The 14,451-nt window shown below is 41.7% G+C and overlaps 1 protein-coding gene across 1 annotated transcript in view; it reads left to right on the plus strand.

Annotated features, from left to right (window-relative positions):
- The first annotated feature begins 10,027 nt into the window (after window positions 1-10,027).
- LOC311263540 (C-Jun-amino-terminal kinase-interacting protein 1-like) overlaps window positions 10,028-14,451 on the plus strand; it is a 31,319-nt gene continuing 26,895 nt past the window's right edge. The window contains exon 1 of the mRNA XM_084363680.1: window positions 10,028-10,237. Within this exon, the coding sequence (XP_084219806.1) occupies window positions 10,166-10,237 (72 nt within the window). The 5' untranslated portion in view covers window positions 10,028-10,165. The remainder of the gene's footprint in view (window positions 10,238-14,451) is intronic.

Consider the following 14,451-nt stretch of genomic DNA (forward strand, 5'->3'; position numbering starts at 1 on the left):
GGTACAGGGTTGGACCCCTTTTGCCTTCACAACCCGTGTAATTCTTCATGGTATAGATTCAGTGAGGTTCTGGAAACATTCCTCTGAGGTTTAGCTCCATATTGACATGATATGTCAGACAAGTTGCTGCAGATTTGTCGACTGCACATCCATAATGCTAATCTCTTGTTGCACCACATGTCAAAAGTGCTCTGTTGGATTGAAATCTGGTGACTGTGGAGGCCGTTTGAGCACAGTGAACTCACTGTCATGTGACATGACGCATAATCCTACTGGAAGTAGCCATTAGAAGACGGGTATACCGCTGTGGTCATAAAGGAATGGACATGATCAGCAACAATACTCGAGCGGGCTCTGGTGTTTAAACCATGCTCAACTAGTGCTAAGGGGTACCAAGAAAATCTCTCCCACACCAGTACACCAGACTAAACAATTGAGATTCTTCAGACAAGGCAATGTTAGTCCAATCTCCTGTTGCCTGTTGCTCGTCTTGACCGTGTCTACGTGCCTCAGACGGGCCGGTTTACATATAATTTGACATCTTAATGACGTGTGTCCAAGTCGTAGCAGTTTAGGTGAAGAACATTAGTCATGACACCTTACAGGACCTTCTGACAGTCTAATAACACGTACTGACAGTTTAATGACACGTCCAAACAGGACTACTGTAGATGAGGTCAAGAAAATGATTTATAAAACGATCATGATGGTCTCATGACACCAGAGGCAAAACGTGCCACACATGACACTTTAATGTTGTTTTGTTGTTAACGCTAAAACAACACAACAATCAATAGAGCTAACATGTTGAAGCTACATAGCTTCTTTAAGTTTGACAGGCCTGCTATGACATGTTGATGACACATTACATTGTCTTGGTTCAAGTCAAGTTGTCAAAAAGACCTCTCAAACAGGTCAGCTTTGCATTCAGAGTGACATGATTGACCGAATGACTCTTTGGCCCTGTCCACACTGTAAGATTACAATTATAGCTCCAAATGATTAGTAATGCTCCTAATAAAAGTTATTTAGCAACACGCTAATTATTCCTCCCCGTCTGCTCAATAATAATAACAAACCACTCTGGTTGTGCAGACAAGAATAGGCCTATTAACACACATTAATATAGGGGAAAGAATTAGTTGTGATTTCAGTAAGGTGTTTGCAAAATCAGAATGTGTTCAGTGACCAAACTGTAAAATGTACATTAACCACAAACAATGACTTTATAGTCAAACATTTATTCACTAATCTACAGAAAAGACACGACAGCAACAAAACACAAACTAAACTATGGTGACAAGAAACTCAACAAGACGGAGAGCTTCAGGGGTTGGACCAGGTGTGAATGGAGCAAAAGACCCTGAATGGAGGAACCTTAAAACAGACTGTGCCTGCATCGATTAAAGCTGAGAGTATTGAGAGTAAGTAAAGAAAGTAGGAAATGTTCTCCTGTCATAGCCGACACTCATTGGACCTGTAAACCATCGACCTTATTATTCAACTCTTGGAAATGTTATACCTGACGAGGCTGCAGGGGAAGGAGGAGACACTGAGTCTGATGAGGATGAAGAGGAAGGAGGCGTTGCGTTGATCCTCTACTCGACCTTTGTTGGTGTGGGGGCCTCCATCTCTCTCTCTTCAAACTTTCATTAACTTCAATTTTATTAAATTATCAATGTCTGTTAGAGGTTGAGGGTTACAGGTTTGAAAAGGTGGCAGTCTGTGTATCTATCCATGTATTTATACACTGACATCTTTAAACGGCACAGTGAAATGAAACAGAGTGTAGTAGTGATACATGTAGATTAGTATGTACACTGTCCACGGTACCCTGTGGTCCGAGGTCCTGAGAGAACAGTTCACACGTCTTTGTGAACTCTGAAAACAGTGGATAGCCATGTCTGGTGACAGTTATCAGATAGGTTGGTGCTCTGTCCTGCAATAAACCATCTCGCCATTTGATCTTTTACTCTTTCTTGTCCTCAGGACGATGTCCTTGTGTGTTTGGAGTCATTTAAGACTCACAGGGGGGTGCCCTGAAGACACTGAGATGACTGAGAGGTTTCACAGTCCAATCCAAATGAAAGCAGGTCATTGATAATCCTACAAAACGTACACAGATATTTCATAACCAAGCTTTTTCTCTGCGTTGTGGCCTTTTGTACACGTAAACAGCATTTCAGGTCACTGAAAACTGAGCTTTAATAGACTCTGTCCATGGTGAAGATATTCAGAAAAACCATGACGCACACACAAGTTTATCAGTGTTTGTAGCATCATTGACAAATATTAACTCAGAGTATGTTATGAAATTGAAGTATTTGAGTTTGTACAGTGACAGAATGGGAGTTAACCTGTTTTGTATTTAGAAAGACCCCATTGGACATTGATAATACAGCTGCTTACAATGTTTTGCTGACAGGTTATCAAAGTAGATTCTGTGAAGCGCAGTCACATTTCTCTTCCTCGTTCATAGAAGTTAACTGACCAGAGTATACAAACTGCTTCTTGTTTTAACTGCTTGCACATGCCCAGTGCACATGAATTGCCATGAGATATGTGTTTTTAGGAGTGAAATGGTGCTAAAATGCTCGTCTGGACAGAGATATTTATTTTTCAAAACTCTGTTTACATAAAACCGGTGTGTATGTGTGGACTAGACCTTAATGACAACAGTCATAAACATTTATAACTACATGTTCATGAGAAGTGTCGGGGGTAACGCGTTACAAAAGCAACGCGTTACAGTAATATATTACTTTGAGTCTTAACGGAGTAATATTACGCGTTACTAACAATATTTCAGTAATATATTAACACAGTTATGTCACGTAACGCGTTACAATCCATGTTACTGACCGAAGTGAAGCGTTTCTTGTTTGTTTTTTTAAGAACCCATCCACACCAACATGACCATATTAATATAGGCTGTGTGTGTTTAATATAAGTTCTTTGTTCAGTCTAATGATGAAGCCTAATCCTCCGAGCGCACTTTAATTTACATTCTTGGATCACATATGTCCATACTGAGCCTACAATTAAAAATATGTATTCCTATCTCATAATACATCAGACTGTGATCTTTTGTCTGCCTGTCCAAGACCATTCCTTTATTTAAAAAGATCTAGGCTATTTAATTGATCTATACAGGTTATTTGGACTTTTTTTTTTTAAGTAACTAAAAAGTAGTGTAATAAGTAATTTATTACTCTACGCAGACAGTAATATTGTAACGTAATGTATTACTTTAAAATGAAGGTCACTCGTAGTATGTAATATATTGCATTTTTAAAGACTTGCCCAACACTGTTCATGACAGGTGTGATGTCATATGCACAGCATAATAAGTGTTACACCATCCAATCCAACAGCTATCCAATAATCACTATAAATGTTTAGAAATCAAACACTTTAAATAACTCTTTTATGTATTTCCTTCACTTACAAATGCATAACATATATTTATTCTATCAATTTCATATTAATACATTTTATTACTTATTCATGTTATTAATAGTATAAATAATATAGCTGCGTAACATAGTCTTCAGCAATAATTACAAATTAAATTACCGTGTTACTCTTTCATTGCTTAGCATTCAGTCCTCCATTCCTTCCTTCCCCTCTTGGCCCCTTATTTCCTTCCCTCTCTCTGTTCTTGTTTCCACTGATCTCTCCACCCTTCAACAGTGTTCCAGTGTGCGTCAGGGCTTTGCAGCTGCATCCCTCCTTGATGATCTAAAGAATACCTCAACTCTGTTGCAGTCTGATCTGCTCTAGTGTTACTTGATACTTTACCATCAGAACAGGACAGTGTTGAGGCAGGAGGGGTAGTGTCTGTGTAACAGCATTTTTATGGACCGACTGAGATCTAAAAGTAGATCTCGACTTAAACTTCACCCTGCACCAATCTGAACTTGATATGTAACTGATCCTAATTATTAATCTATTCATAACAAATACATTTGTGTGATGTCCTGGTACATACTTCAGACTGTGGTTGTACTGGGTAGCTCCAGGTGTGAATGTGTAACTGTGTAAATGTGACCAGGGTGTTCCTGTAAAAGAGGAAAAAGAGTACATGTATGCAGCTGTGACTCGTAAGACACCCTAGTTGACTCTTTTGCATGTTGCAACAGAAATTTCACAACATTAGTAACTTCTTTTTGTATGCGTGTTATAGGTAAATGTCATGACTACTTCTAACATTTAATAAAAACAAATTATACCCACGGCAGCTACTGTTGGACAGTCACTCACTGAGAATCTGTACCTGCACTCTGTATACTTTGTTGTAATGTCCAATAACTGAACCTTATGCTCCTCTGTATCCATACTCACACTGCGACTGCATATTCATTTTACAGGAATGGAATACTGTATATGGACAATGTCAAAGAACTCTCTAACACAACGTGTAATTGATTTATGGATGAAAGGTCACAGTGAAGAAAAAAGCAGAAACTCTAAGAATAAAAGCAACACAGATATAGAGATCAGTAAGGGAGTGGAGAGAGAGAGACAGACAGAGAGCTGTTGTGTTGAGAGGAGAGGAAGTGCCTGTTAATGGTGTTTGATCGATCAGAGGAGCAGCTGTTCCTATCCTTGAAACAGAGAAAGAGGAGGGCACCCAGGCTATTCACTGGATTTCTCTGAGAGAGGAGCATGCTTCTTCCTTACTGTGCTCAGACCAATGACACAGAGAAAGGAAGAGTTATTTTATCTATTAACAAGCCAGAACAAACAATCATTGCTTTCCCCGCCTTACTTTATTAGCAGAAGGTTTTGGCTCAACTGGAAAGGTTGGTGGTTCATTGGAAAACTCTGGAACAGCTATTCAGGAGACCAAAGATGACCTCTTCAGTGCATCTTGCTTCAGTACAGGATCACTTCTTCAGAAGACTCAGGACTACCTGTTTAGCAGACACAAGACCAACTCATCAAAAAACCCAAGACTTTATTCCGGTTAACCCAGGCCCACCTCTTCAGACCCAGTAGTGTTAGCCCAGTCAAGACCATCTCTTCATTAGACCCAGAATCACTTCTTTAGTAGACTCAGGACAACCTCCTCAGTAAACCAGGTCCACTACATTGTCGTACCCAGGACTACCTCTTCAATAGACCTAGGTATTTGCTCAAGTAGACCAAGGACCACTTCTTCAAACGCCCAAGTTCCTCTGCCAGGACCACGTCTTAATATACCATGGACTGCTACTCAGGTAGACCCAGGACCACCTCTTCAATTGTCCCAAATTCACTGCTCCAGCACACCTTGGACTGTATATTAGTAGATCAAGGACTGCTACTCCAGTAGAATCTGGACCACCTCTGCAGTAGATGTCAGACTGCCAATATGGGGACCATCTCATCAATCAACCCAGGTCTGCTGCTCCAGTAGACAAAAGACCATCTCCTCAGTAGAACTTGGAATGCAGCTCCAGTAAACCAGCAGTAGCTGCCACATTGGCTTCAGTTGAGTCCAAAACCCAACACCAGTAGTAGAGCCAGCCAAACACTAGAATGAAAAGAAGTTCTCAAGAAGCTCAGAAGATTTAGGACTGACAGAGACTTATGACAGGCCCCTGTTACCTTACAATGTGAAGGATACAAAATGAAATCCAACTGTAGCTCTATCCAGAGTGGCTGCTGAGTACCTTGACAGTCTATGCTGCTGTTCCTGGTGATGGACCCTGCTGAGGATGGGGAGAAGTTGGAGGACCAGTGGGAGAAATGGTACACTGATTCTTATGTTAGTTAGTTTTCCACAAGTTGTACCACCTTTTGCCTGAAAAATGTAATATAGTAATAAAATACTGACTACTAGTCTAACCCAACAGCACTGGTATTGGTGTCAGTTTGTTTATAGATTAAGTACATCTTGAAACCTCTGGTTTCTAATTAATGCCAGCAGGGGTTTTCTTCAAGTATGTAATGGGTGTAAGGGCTTATGACATGTCATGTTTTGGATGGAGAGTTTTAAATTTGCCGTTTGGAACTACAGTGAAGCCATAAGGTGGTAAAATGGTCAACAAGGTATTTCTTGGGAAGGGTTGTGTTTTGTTTAATCTTATAATATAATGGTAATATTTACCGTCACAAAATAAGTCTATATTACATCATGTAAGTGTCATACACTATACACCTCGCCCAAAGCCAAAGTGACCACAAACGAATCACGCCAAAGAGTCTCACACTTCACCGGGGCACCAGACAAGGATGCCCACTCTCGCCTTCATTGTTTGCCATCTTTATAGAGCCACTATATAATAAAATATCATCTGCATGGAGGCTAATTTTATGTCGGAGGTTTGTTGTGTGAGTTCCTTGAATGATATTGTTCTGACATATAGCTGCAGCAGCTATATGTCAGAACAATATCATTCACAGCTAGCTGGAACACTGACTTAACCATCTCTCCCTCAACCAAGTTCTGGATAGAAATAAATAAAAACATTTTTGCAATGATGCAAATCATCCTCAGAATACATATCACTCAATATAAAATGTACAAAATGGGACTGGCAAACAATGACACTTGCTCACAATGCACAATAGACAATTTTTTTCACGCACTCTGGGCTTGCCAACCGGTTCACTCTTTCTGGAATTCTGTTAATCAAAAACTCTCCACCATCCTGGACTGCAGAATCTTTCCATCCCCACAGCTGTGTCTGCTAGGAGACACTTCAGAAGTCAACATACCGAACAAATACAAAAACAGCTTGATCATTTCTCTAACTGTCACCTAGAAAACAATTCCCTTGAACTGGAAATCAAAAAAACAATAACTGTTAACCACTTACCAGAATACATATCTAGGGAAAAAACAACTCTTTCACACATAAGTACTACTTACCAGTTTCTTAAATAGAATTTTTTTTATTTATTTTTTTTATTAATTAATTTATTTTTTCCCTTGCTATTTCCCCCCCCCCCCCCCGCTCACCTCTCCTGTGACCCGGTCTGGCCTCACTCCAATTACATGTTATTATTATTTTAGAATGTTTACCATGATTAATATTATTATTATTATGTGTACTCTTTAAGAATAGATAAAAAATAATTGAAGTCTCATATTTGTTAGCATAAAATGCACAACAGTTCTTATAGTGTCATTAAGGGCTCACACGTGTCCTTAAAGGATAACTACCGTTTTTTACAACCTGGACCTTATTTCTGGCAAAACATATGGTCATTTACTCACCCAGATAACTTTGGTGTCATTCGGCGTCGTTCGGACGAAATTAGATCCAGTGTAGCGGCGATATATCCATATAATGGGAGAGACGGGGCAGCGACACACAGCCTCTATATAACGCATTATCTGCCACGAAACTAGTTCATTTCATCCATATTCTGTTATGAAATGCTAGCGCTATTCCCCTCTGAGTCCGGGCTCGTCTATTGTCAACATCCGGGGTCTGTAGGCTGATCTACTACCTCTGACCTGGAAGATGTCGTCTCTGAGCTGCGCGCGCACCCGCGACAGCCGGCTTGTTTACCTGTAGCTGCTACTGCTAGTTTGACCCCGGATGTTGATAACAGACGAGACCAGACTCAGAGGGGAATAGCGCTAGCATTTCATAACAGAATATTGGTGAAATGAACTAGTTTCGTGGCAGATAATGCGTTATATAGAGGCTGTGTGTCGCTGCCCCGTCTCTCCCATTATATGGATATATCGCCGCTACACTGGATCTAATTTCGTCCGAACGACGCCGAATGACACCAAAGTTATCTGGGTGAGTAAATGATCATATATTTTGCCAGAAATAAGGTCCAGGTTGTAAAAAACGGTAGTTATCCTTTAACGACTCTGTGAGGACACTCCCACACAGATTTTAAAAGCCTGCAGCTCCTCTCCAGTTAGTTAGAACTGAAGAAGCCTCTTGGATGAGAGGTGAAACGTCTTCAACAAACTGAAACACTTCCAGTTGCCTACGATAAAGCACTTAGTATTACATGGTTTATTGGCTGACTGAATGACTGGATTGGATGACTGCTGACTGGTTTGTTAATCATTGGGTTGGTCACTGTTTCACTGATAGTGTCACAATTCTACTGTGGCAGTCAGTGTTTTTTGTTGTTTTGTGTTTTTTTGTTGTTGTTTTGTGTTGTTTCCCCCCTCCCTTCTCCCTCACCTGCTCCTTTCCCTGTGTGTGTGTGTGTGTGTGTGTGTGTGTGTGTTTGTGACACAGTGGTGTCCGCAGCAGCGGAAAGGTGCACCTGCAGATCATCAACTCATCAACCTCTGCTATATCATCCTGGTCTCTTCTCCACTTCGGTGCCAGATTGTTCCCTCCCATATGATGACTACATCAGTGTTCTATCTCTTGAATTTGTGTAATTCCAGAGTTTTTTCTTGTGCTTGCACTCAAGTGTTTTTTTCCCTGACTGGGCTTCATCTAATGCTTGTGTTTTTTCCCTTGTGTGCAGAACCTCCAGCACCTCTCCGCTCAGCTCTCTGCTCCACTGGCTCACCTGAGATTTGCCACCAGACAACCCCGCCTGCCTGCCTCCTCGTCATCTACTCCCTCAAGAACTCTGTTGCAAAATAAATACCTTTAAACCGATTTCCAGCCTCTGGCTTCTGCATTTTAGGTCCAAACAAAACCCCACCTCAACACATAGACTGTTTTATTGTGACTGACTGGTTGGATAAATAGTCAGCAAATTGACTTACTATGTGGCTGTTTCTTGGTTTTTGGGTGATCTTCTGACTGACTAGTTTTCTGACTGACTCAGAACGGATTGCCAATTAACTGCATTATTTGTTAGCTGGCAGTTCTGAACAATGGACTCACTGACTGACTTGGTTGTTAGCTGCTGGCTGACAGAATAACTGGCTAGTTGGCCAAATGAGTAAATTACTAGTTTGCTGGCTTATTTGTTAACTGTCTGACTATCTGGTTTTTCTGTTGACTGGTTGAATGTTTGACTGTGTTATTGGCTAACTGGTACATGACTTAGCTAATGTAACTGACTGAGCTGTCCTCGGTTGGCTGACTGGGGACAGAAAGGGTTACTAATTGACTTGCTGGCTAGGCGAATGGCTTAATAACTGGTTTGCTAGCTGGTTAGTTGACTTGTCTAACTGGTTTGTTGATTCACTGTGTTAAAGGTTTGACAGTTTAAACTGGCTGGCTGACTAGTGTGTAAGTGGCTGCTATGCTCTTTGGTGGCTGAACTGACTAGTTCTTGGTTCACTGTATGACCTAGACTGACTCATTTACTGACTGACTGACTGACTGACTCACTGACTGAATGGCTGGTGGACTGACTGGCGGTTTTTCTTGGTAATCTGGCTGGCTGGTCGGTTAATTGGCTTAATGTAGAATCAAGTGTTGTTTATCTGGTTGACAGACTGTTGTCTGGCAGGTGGGCTGACTGGCTGGTTGTTTTTTTATCGGATGGCGTTTGTTGATTGGCTGAATGAGAGGTTAGTAGGTGGTTAAATGGTTAAGGTGGCTGACTGAATGACTGTTTGTTTACCGACTGGTCTGTCGCCTTTGTCTCTCCATGGGATCACTGTTACTGGATAATCTTATTTGACTGGTTACACACACACACACACACACACACACACACACACACACACACACGGGCACACTAACAGTGTTTATTAGCCTTTACTCACAGAAAACGCCACAGGCAGATGAAGTGATGATGTCATGCTTCGCTCTGATTGGTTGGCTCTGCCTTCCTCCTCCCTCTCTCTCCCTCCCTGCATCTCTCTCCCTCTCCTCCCTGCCTTCTTTGCTCTGTCAATCCTCGTTCACCCCATCTCTTTTCAACACCACCCACTTCTCTCTCTCTCCTGTCCTCCTTCTGTCTCTCTATCTCTCCTCTCCCCTCTGCTCCGCTCTGCTCCTGCCAGGAAGATGATGATGCTGCTGATGATGTGACACTCGGGCCAGCCAATCATCATGCAAGGAGAGGGTGGGAGGGGTGTGTCCAGAGCCAGAGCTTTGAGCTGATTGATGCTGAGAGGACCGAGGAGGAAGACGGGGCAGAGAGGGAGGTAGAGGAGGGTGGGGGAGGCCTTGTCCGAGCGGAGGAGCTCCTGCGCTGGCTTAATAAAGGAGGAGAAGAGGAGGAGGAGGAAGAGGAGGAGGGAGGGTGGAAGCTGTCACCTGTCAGAGGGGGATCAACCTGTGCTGTCATGGACAAATATCGACCAAAGAGGCCGACCACCCTGGCTCTGTTCCCACAGCTGCCACAAGCCGGCACCCAGGTAGGGAGGCTGGGAGGGTCCCCTGTTTTTACAGTGTGTGTGAGTGTGTATGGTGTGTATGGTGTGTATGGTGTGTATGGTGTGTATGGGTGGATCCTGTGTTCAGGATGAGGCAGCAGTAACATCAAGCTGAATAAATGGCTAACTGTGTGTGTGTGTGTGTGTGCGTGTGTGTGTGTTTCCTGGGAGGATCCTGTCTTCAGAATGAGACAGCATTGGCTAGCTGTGTATCTGTGTTTGTGCGTGCTGTAAGGTGTGTGTGTGTGTGTGTGTGTGTGTGTGTGTGTGTGTGTGTGTGTGCTGTAAGGTGTGTGTGAGTGTGTGTGTGTGTGTGCTGGCGGTAGGTCAATTCTGAAAATGGTTCAGCAGCAGCTGTGTGTTGCTGTGTTTCAGTCCCTGCTTCGTGTATTGATGGTAATACTATGGCAGAGACCTGTATCATATATAAGTATCGGTCGGTTTGTTCATGAGACAGTCATGTAGCTGACTTGTTTTCTTCCAGCAGACCCACATACACGTACATGAGCAGCTAGGGTTTCACTGACTTGCTCAAGGACACTTTGACAGGATACACTGGCTGTTGTGGGGATTGACCCTGATTAAAACAAGCTGTTCTGCCATTTCATGAAATACATATTTAAGAAGGGTCATCTGTAGCAACATCTTCTAGTAAGAGACCAGAGGAAGAGGAAAATACAATACCAGGTCAAAAGAGGAATATTTCTATAAAACAAGCCCAGATGACGGTGAAGTAGCCAGCCTCGGCTCCTCAGGCAGTGTTCAGTGATGAGTGCTCTCTGGAGGGGGGCAGCAGTGGCAGTAGTAGTCTCCTGATGTATCCCTTTAAATGAGCTGCATCCTGTTTACTGTGTCAGTACAGATCAGAGCAGAGTCATTACACCCTAACCTGGGTTTCCCTTCAGCATCAACATCCAAATCACTCAACATAGAGAGGACGTTCCTTCCAGTTACATTGAGACATCATTTCAAATCACTGTTGTTGTGACTGCTGTTGACTATTTAGGTCCAAATGTTAATATAATAGAAATACACTACAGGTGAGATCTGGTCATTCTTTAACAAACAGGATGGTAGGGTAGTGTTGTGCCTTGAATCTAGAAAATTCCATATCAAATCTAGCTACCTTTAGATTTCAATGTTTGCAAGTCACAGAAGAAAACTAAAATATCTGTAATTATCTTTAAATGGCTGAGCAGGCAGAAACCTAATTAATGTTGGCGACCTGTAGCTACAACCTGAAAATGAGGTGAGCAGCAAAGGTTAAATTATGAAACGTTAATTAACAGAACAGTATCTGACACATTCAGATAACAGGTCGAGTCTCCTGACTTTCACAGTTCTTCTTTCACAGGCAACTTAGTAACAAAGTGTCGCTTCAGACATCACAGAAATAAGTTGAATTATTATCTAATCAGTCATTTTAACTCCACCAATGGTTGGAGTTAAATGGTTTGATGAGTCTAGCAAATGCAATGAGCTATATCTACTGTATCTAAATTGGAAACTTGCTGTCAGAACTGAACCCAGAGGGTGAACGTGGTGACCCTTCTCTCTTCACTGATCAATTTCCCATTATCAAAAATATATTTCACAGACATCGCAACCTTTGCAAGAAACTTAGAAGAACTATGCTACTAAATGACCCGCACTTCACCCCTATGACTGTCTGATTGCAGCACATCTCTGTTAGCGCCCAGGCTAACATTTTGTTAGCTATTAGTTAACTTATTATCTAAAAGACGACCCTAGCAGGGATTCTGACATAACCTCTGTGCTGGTCACTGTTCCACTGATATGTCTATCAGGGTTTCTTTCATTTTCCTCTCTGAAAAATTGAAATGTGTTTCCAGGGTTCTGTATCTAAGATAAATGTCCATTTGTTAGCACTCTAAAACCTACAGTTTTACTTGCAGAGTGCATGATATGTTAATCGAAGCTTGGAACAAAGTTAGCTGGCTAACTATACTGAGAAGACTAAGCTAAGAAAACGCAAAATAACAATGGCACAGTGGAGAGAAACACACAGACCTATGATGTAAGCGAGTGTCTCGTCTTGCCTATTCCGGTTGGTGAAATCAGTCCACAAAGGTCTTCGTCTGGTGGTAATTAGTGCTCATTAAAGGCCACCCCAGAAATATTAGATCAGTTTAGACACGTAGAAACAAAGTGAAATGCACCACATCCTGTTGGTAACTTTATGGCTGAAATGTTGTTTCACCTGTCACCTGACAACATGTTGCACCGTGTAGAAATGTGCATTGACTAGAAAGGATTTTGCTGCTATTCTTCATGTCAGACATTAAATATGATCAGAGGTTCAAAGGTTTTAAGGATAGAGGATGCTGTCAACTATACAGCTAATGAAGCACCTTGAGGCAAACCTGTGATGTGTGATATTGGGTATATCAGGGGTCTTCAATGGAGCAGGGCCTCCTACTATTGTATGGAATTGTGATGCATGTTAAACTGTGAATATGCAGTAACGTGTAGGGCAGCCCATTGTGTCATGTTTAAACATGTGGGCAGGATTTGTTAGCATGTTAGCTAATGTTGTGCATGTTAGGCCTTACTTTAGACAGATAACTGGCCAGTATGTTCCAATAAAACATCGAGCTGACATGTTCACCATCACCATGCTGCACAGTGATTTAGTGTACGTTAGGTTAGCTTGCTCACACGGTTGCATGAGGAATCATGGGTAGAGCATCAGCAATGCTGTGTATTTTTTCAGACACAATCTTGAAACACGTTCCTCACAGGTTAACTGTAATGTGAGGATCTCTTATACAAGTTATCAGTAACTGTAACAGATCATTCAACAATCAATGATCCACTGTAATATGACATAGAGCAGGAAGACAGTGTGCTGACAGGCAGATATAGAAGCTTATGGTGTCTTCAGTTAAAATGAGAATGCCTGCTGGCTTTAATATAGGAGCGCTGTAAAGTGAGACCTGGGACCTGTTCTCAGTGGATTAAAGGCACATACAGAGCTACTGTATGTATTCACCATTATTCTGCTTCCCTCTTCATCATTTGTGATGGATGTTCAGTCCACTATGGCTCCTGTAGGAGGGACCAAAGCATGATAAATACCCAGCTCTCTGTGCACTAACAGTAATGCAGGACAGAAGCAGTATAAAGGACTTGCTCCAGACTGTGGTAAAGATGAGGAGAGGATAACATTACCACAGCTTCAACAATGAAATTCCCACTAAGCAGCAAATGTTTTACCTCCCAGTCCAGCTTCAATCAGACAATAAGCTTCAGCTTCTTGTAGTGTCAGCAGCCTGAATCTGATTGGTTAGGAAACGTATCTAAATGTTTTAAACCCATTGCCACTATAGTTAAATTGAAATCAGCCTTTCTATCCAACAATAAGATGGCATTGGTCTATATAGTGTATCCTGAATATAAGCGAACAATCTCTATTGTATGTTATTTACTGTAAGTTGATATTAAGTTGCTCTTGGCTGGGTGATAAAGTCATTCAAGGGTGATAGCACAGTATACATGTAATTATGTATTCATGTATGTACAATCAAAATGTTATTGGATCAGTTCATAAACAGCCAGTGTAGTGTTGGTCATGTCCTCAGTCCGCATCATCAGACACACTGCATCCAGTAATCAAACGTGCTGTATGGTGATTAGCAGTGGGATTGTCTGCTGTGACCAGTATCCTCACCAACCTGTCCTGCTGACCAGCTGGACTCACCACAGGAGCTGGATTTGTGTGTGTGTGTGTTTGTGTGTGGTCATCAACTCTAAGCTAAAAAAACTAATCAGGTAATTACTAGTTCTGAAACCAGTGTGTGAGCTGCATAGTGCCTCTCACTAATGAGTTCTGTGTACCTTATATGTTTCTATCTGATATTTTACATAAGGTACTTCAACTTCACTAACAAGTAAATCAGTAATGAAAATAAGATGACAATGCGTGCAGGGATTATGAATTTATTTACTTCATAACAGTAACAATTGTAAAGCATCCAGCAGTGTGGCTGTATCTACCAGGCAGGCCTTCATTAGATTCCATTCATTTTGTTCTTACACTGTGAGAACTGTCTCACAGATACTTGAAACTTATCTGAGCTTGAATAGTTAACACATGTTTTTTCTTGTTAAAGCTGTCTTATCTCTATGTAGTACACTGCTTGACATGCATGCGCATATGAAAAATGGTGCATTCA

Source organism: Pagrus pagrus, assembly GCF_965226575.1.
Source record: "Pagrus pagrus genome assembly, chromosome: 10".
Classification (NCBI taxonomy): Eukaryota; Metazoa; Chordata; class Actinopteri; order Spariformes; family Sparidae; genus Pagrus; species Pagrus pagrus.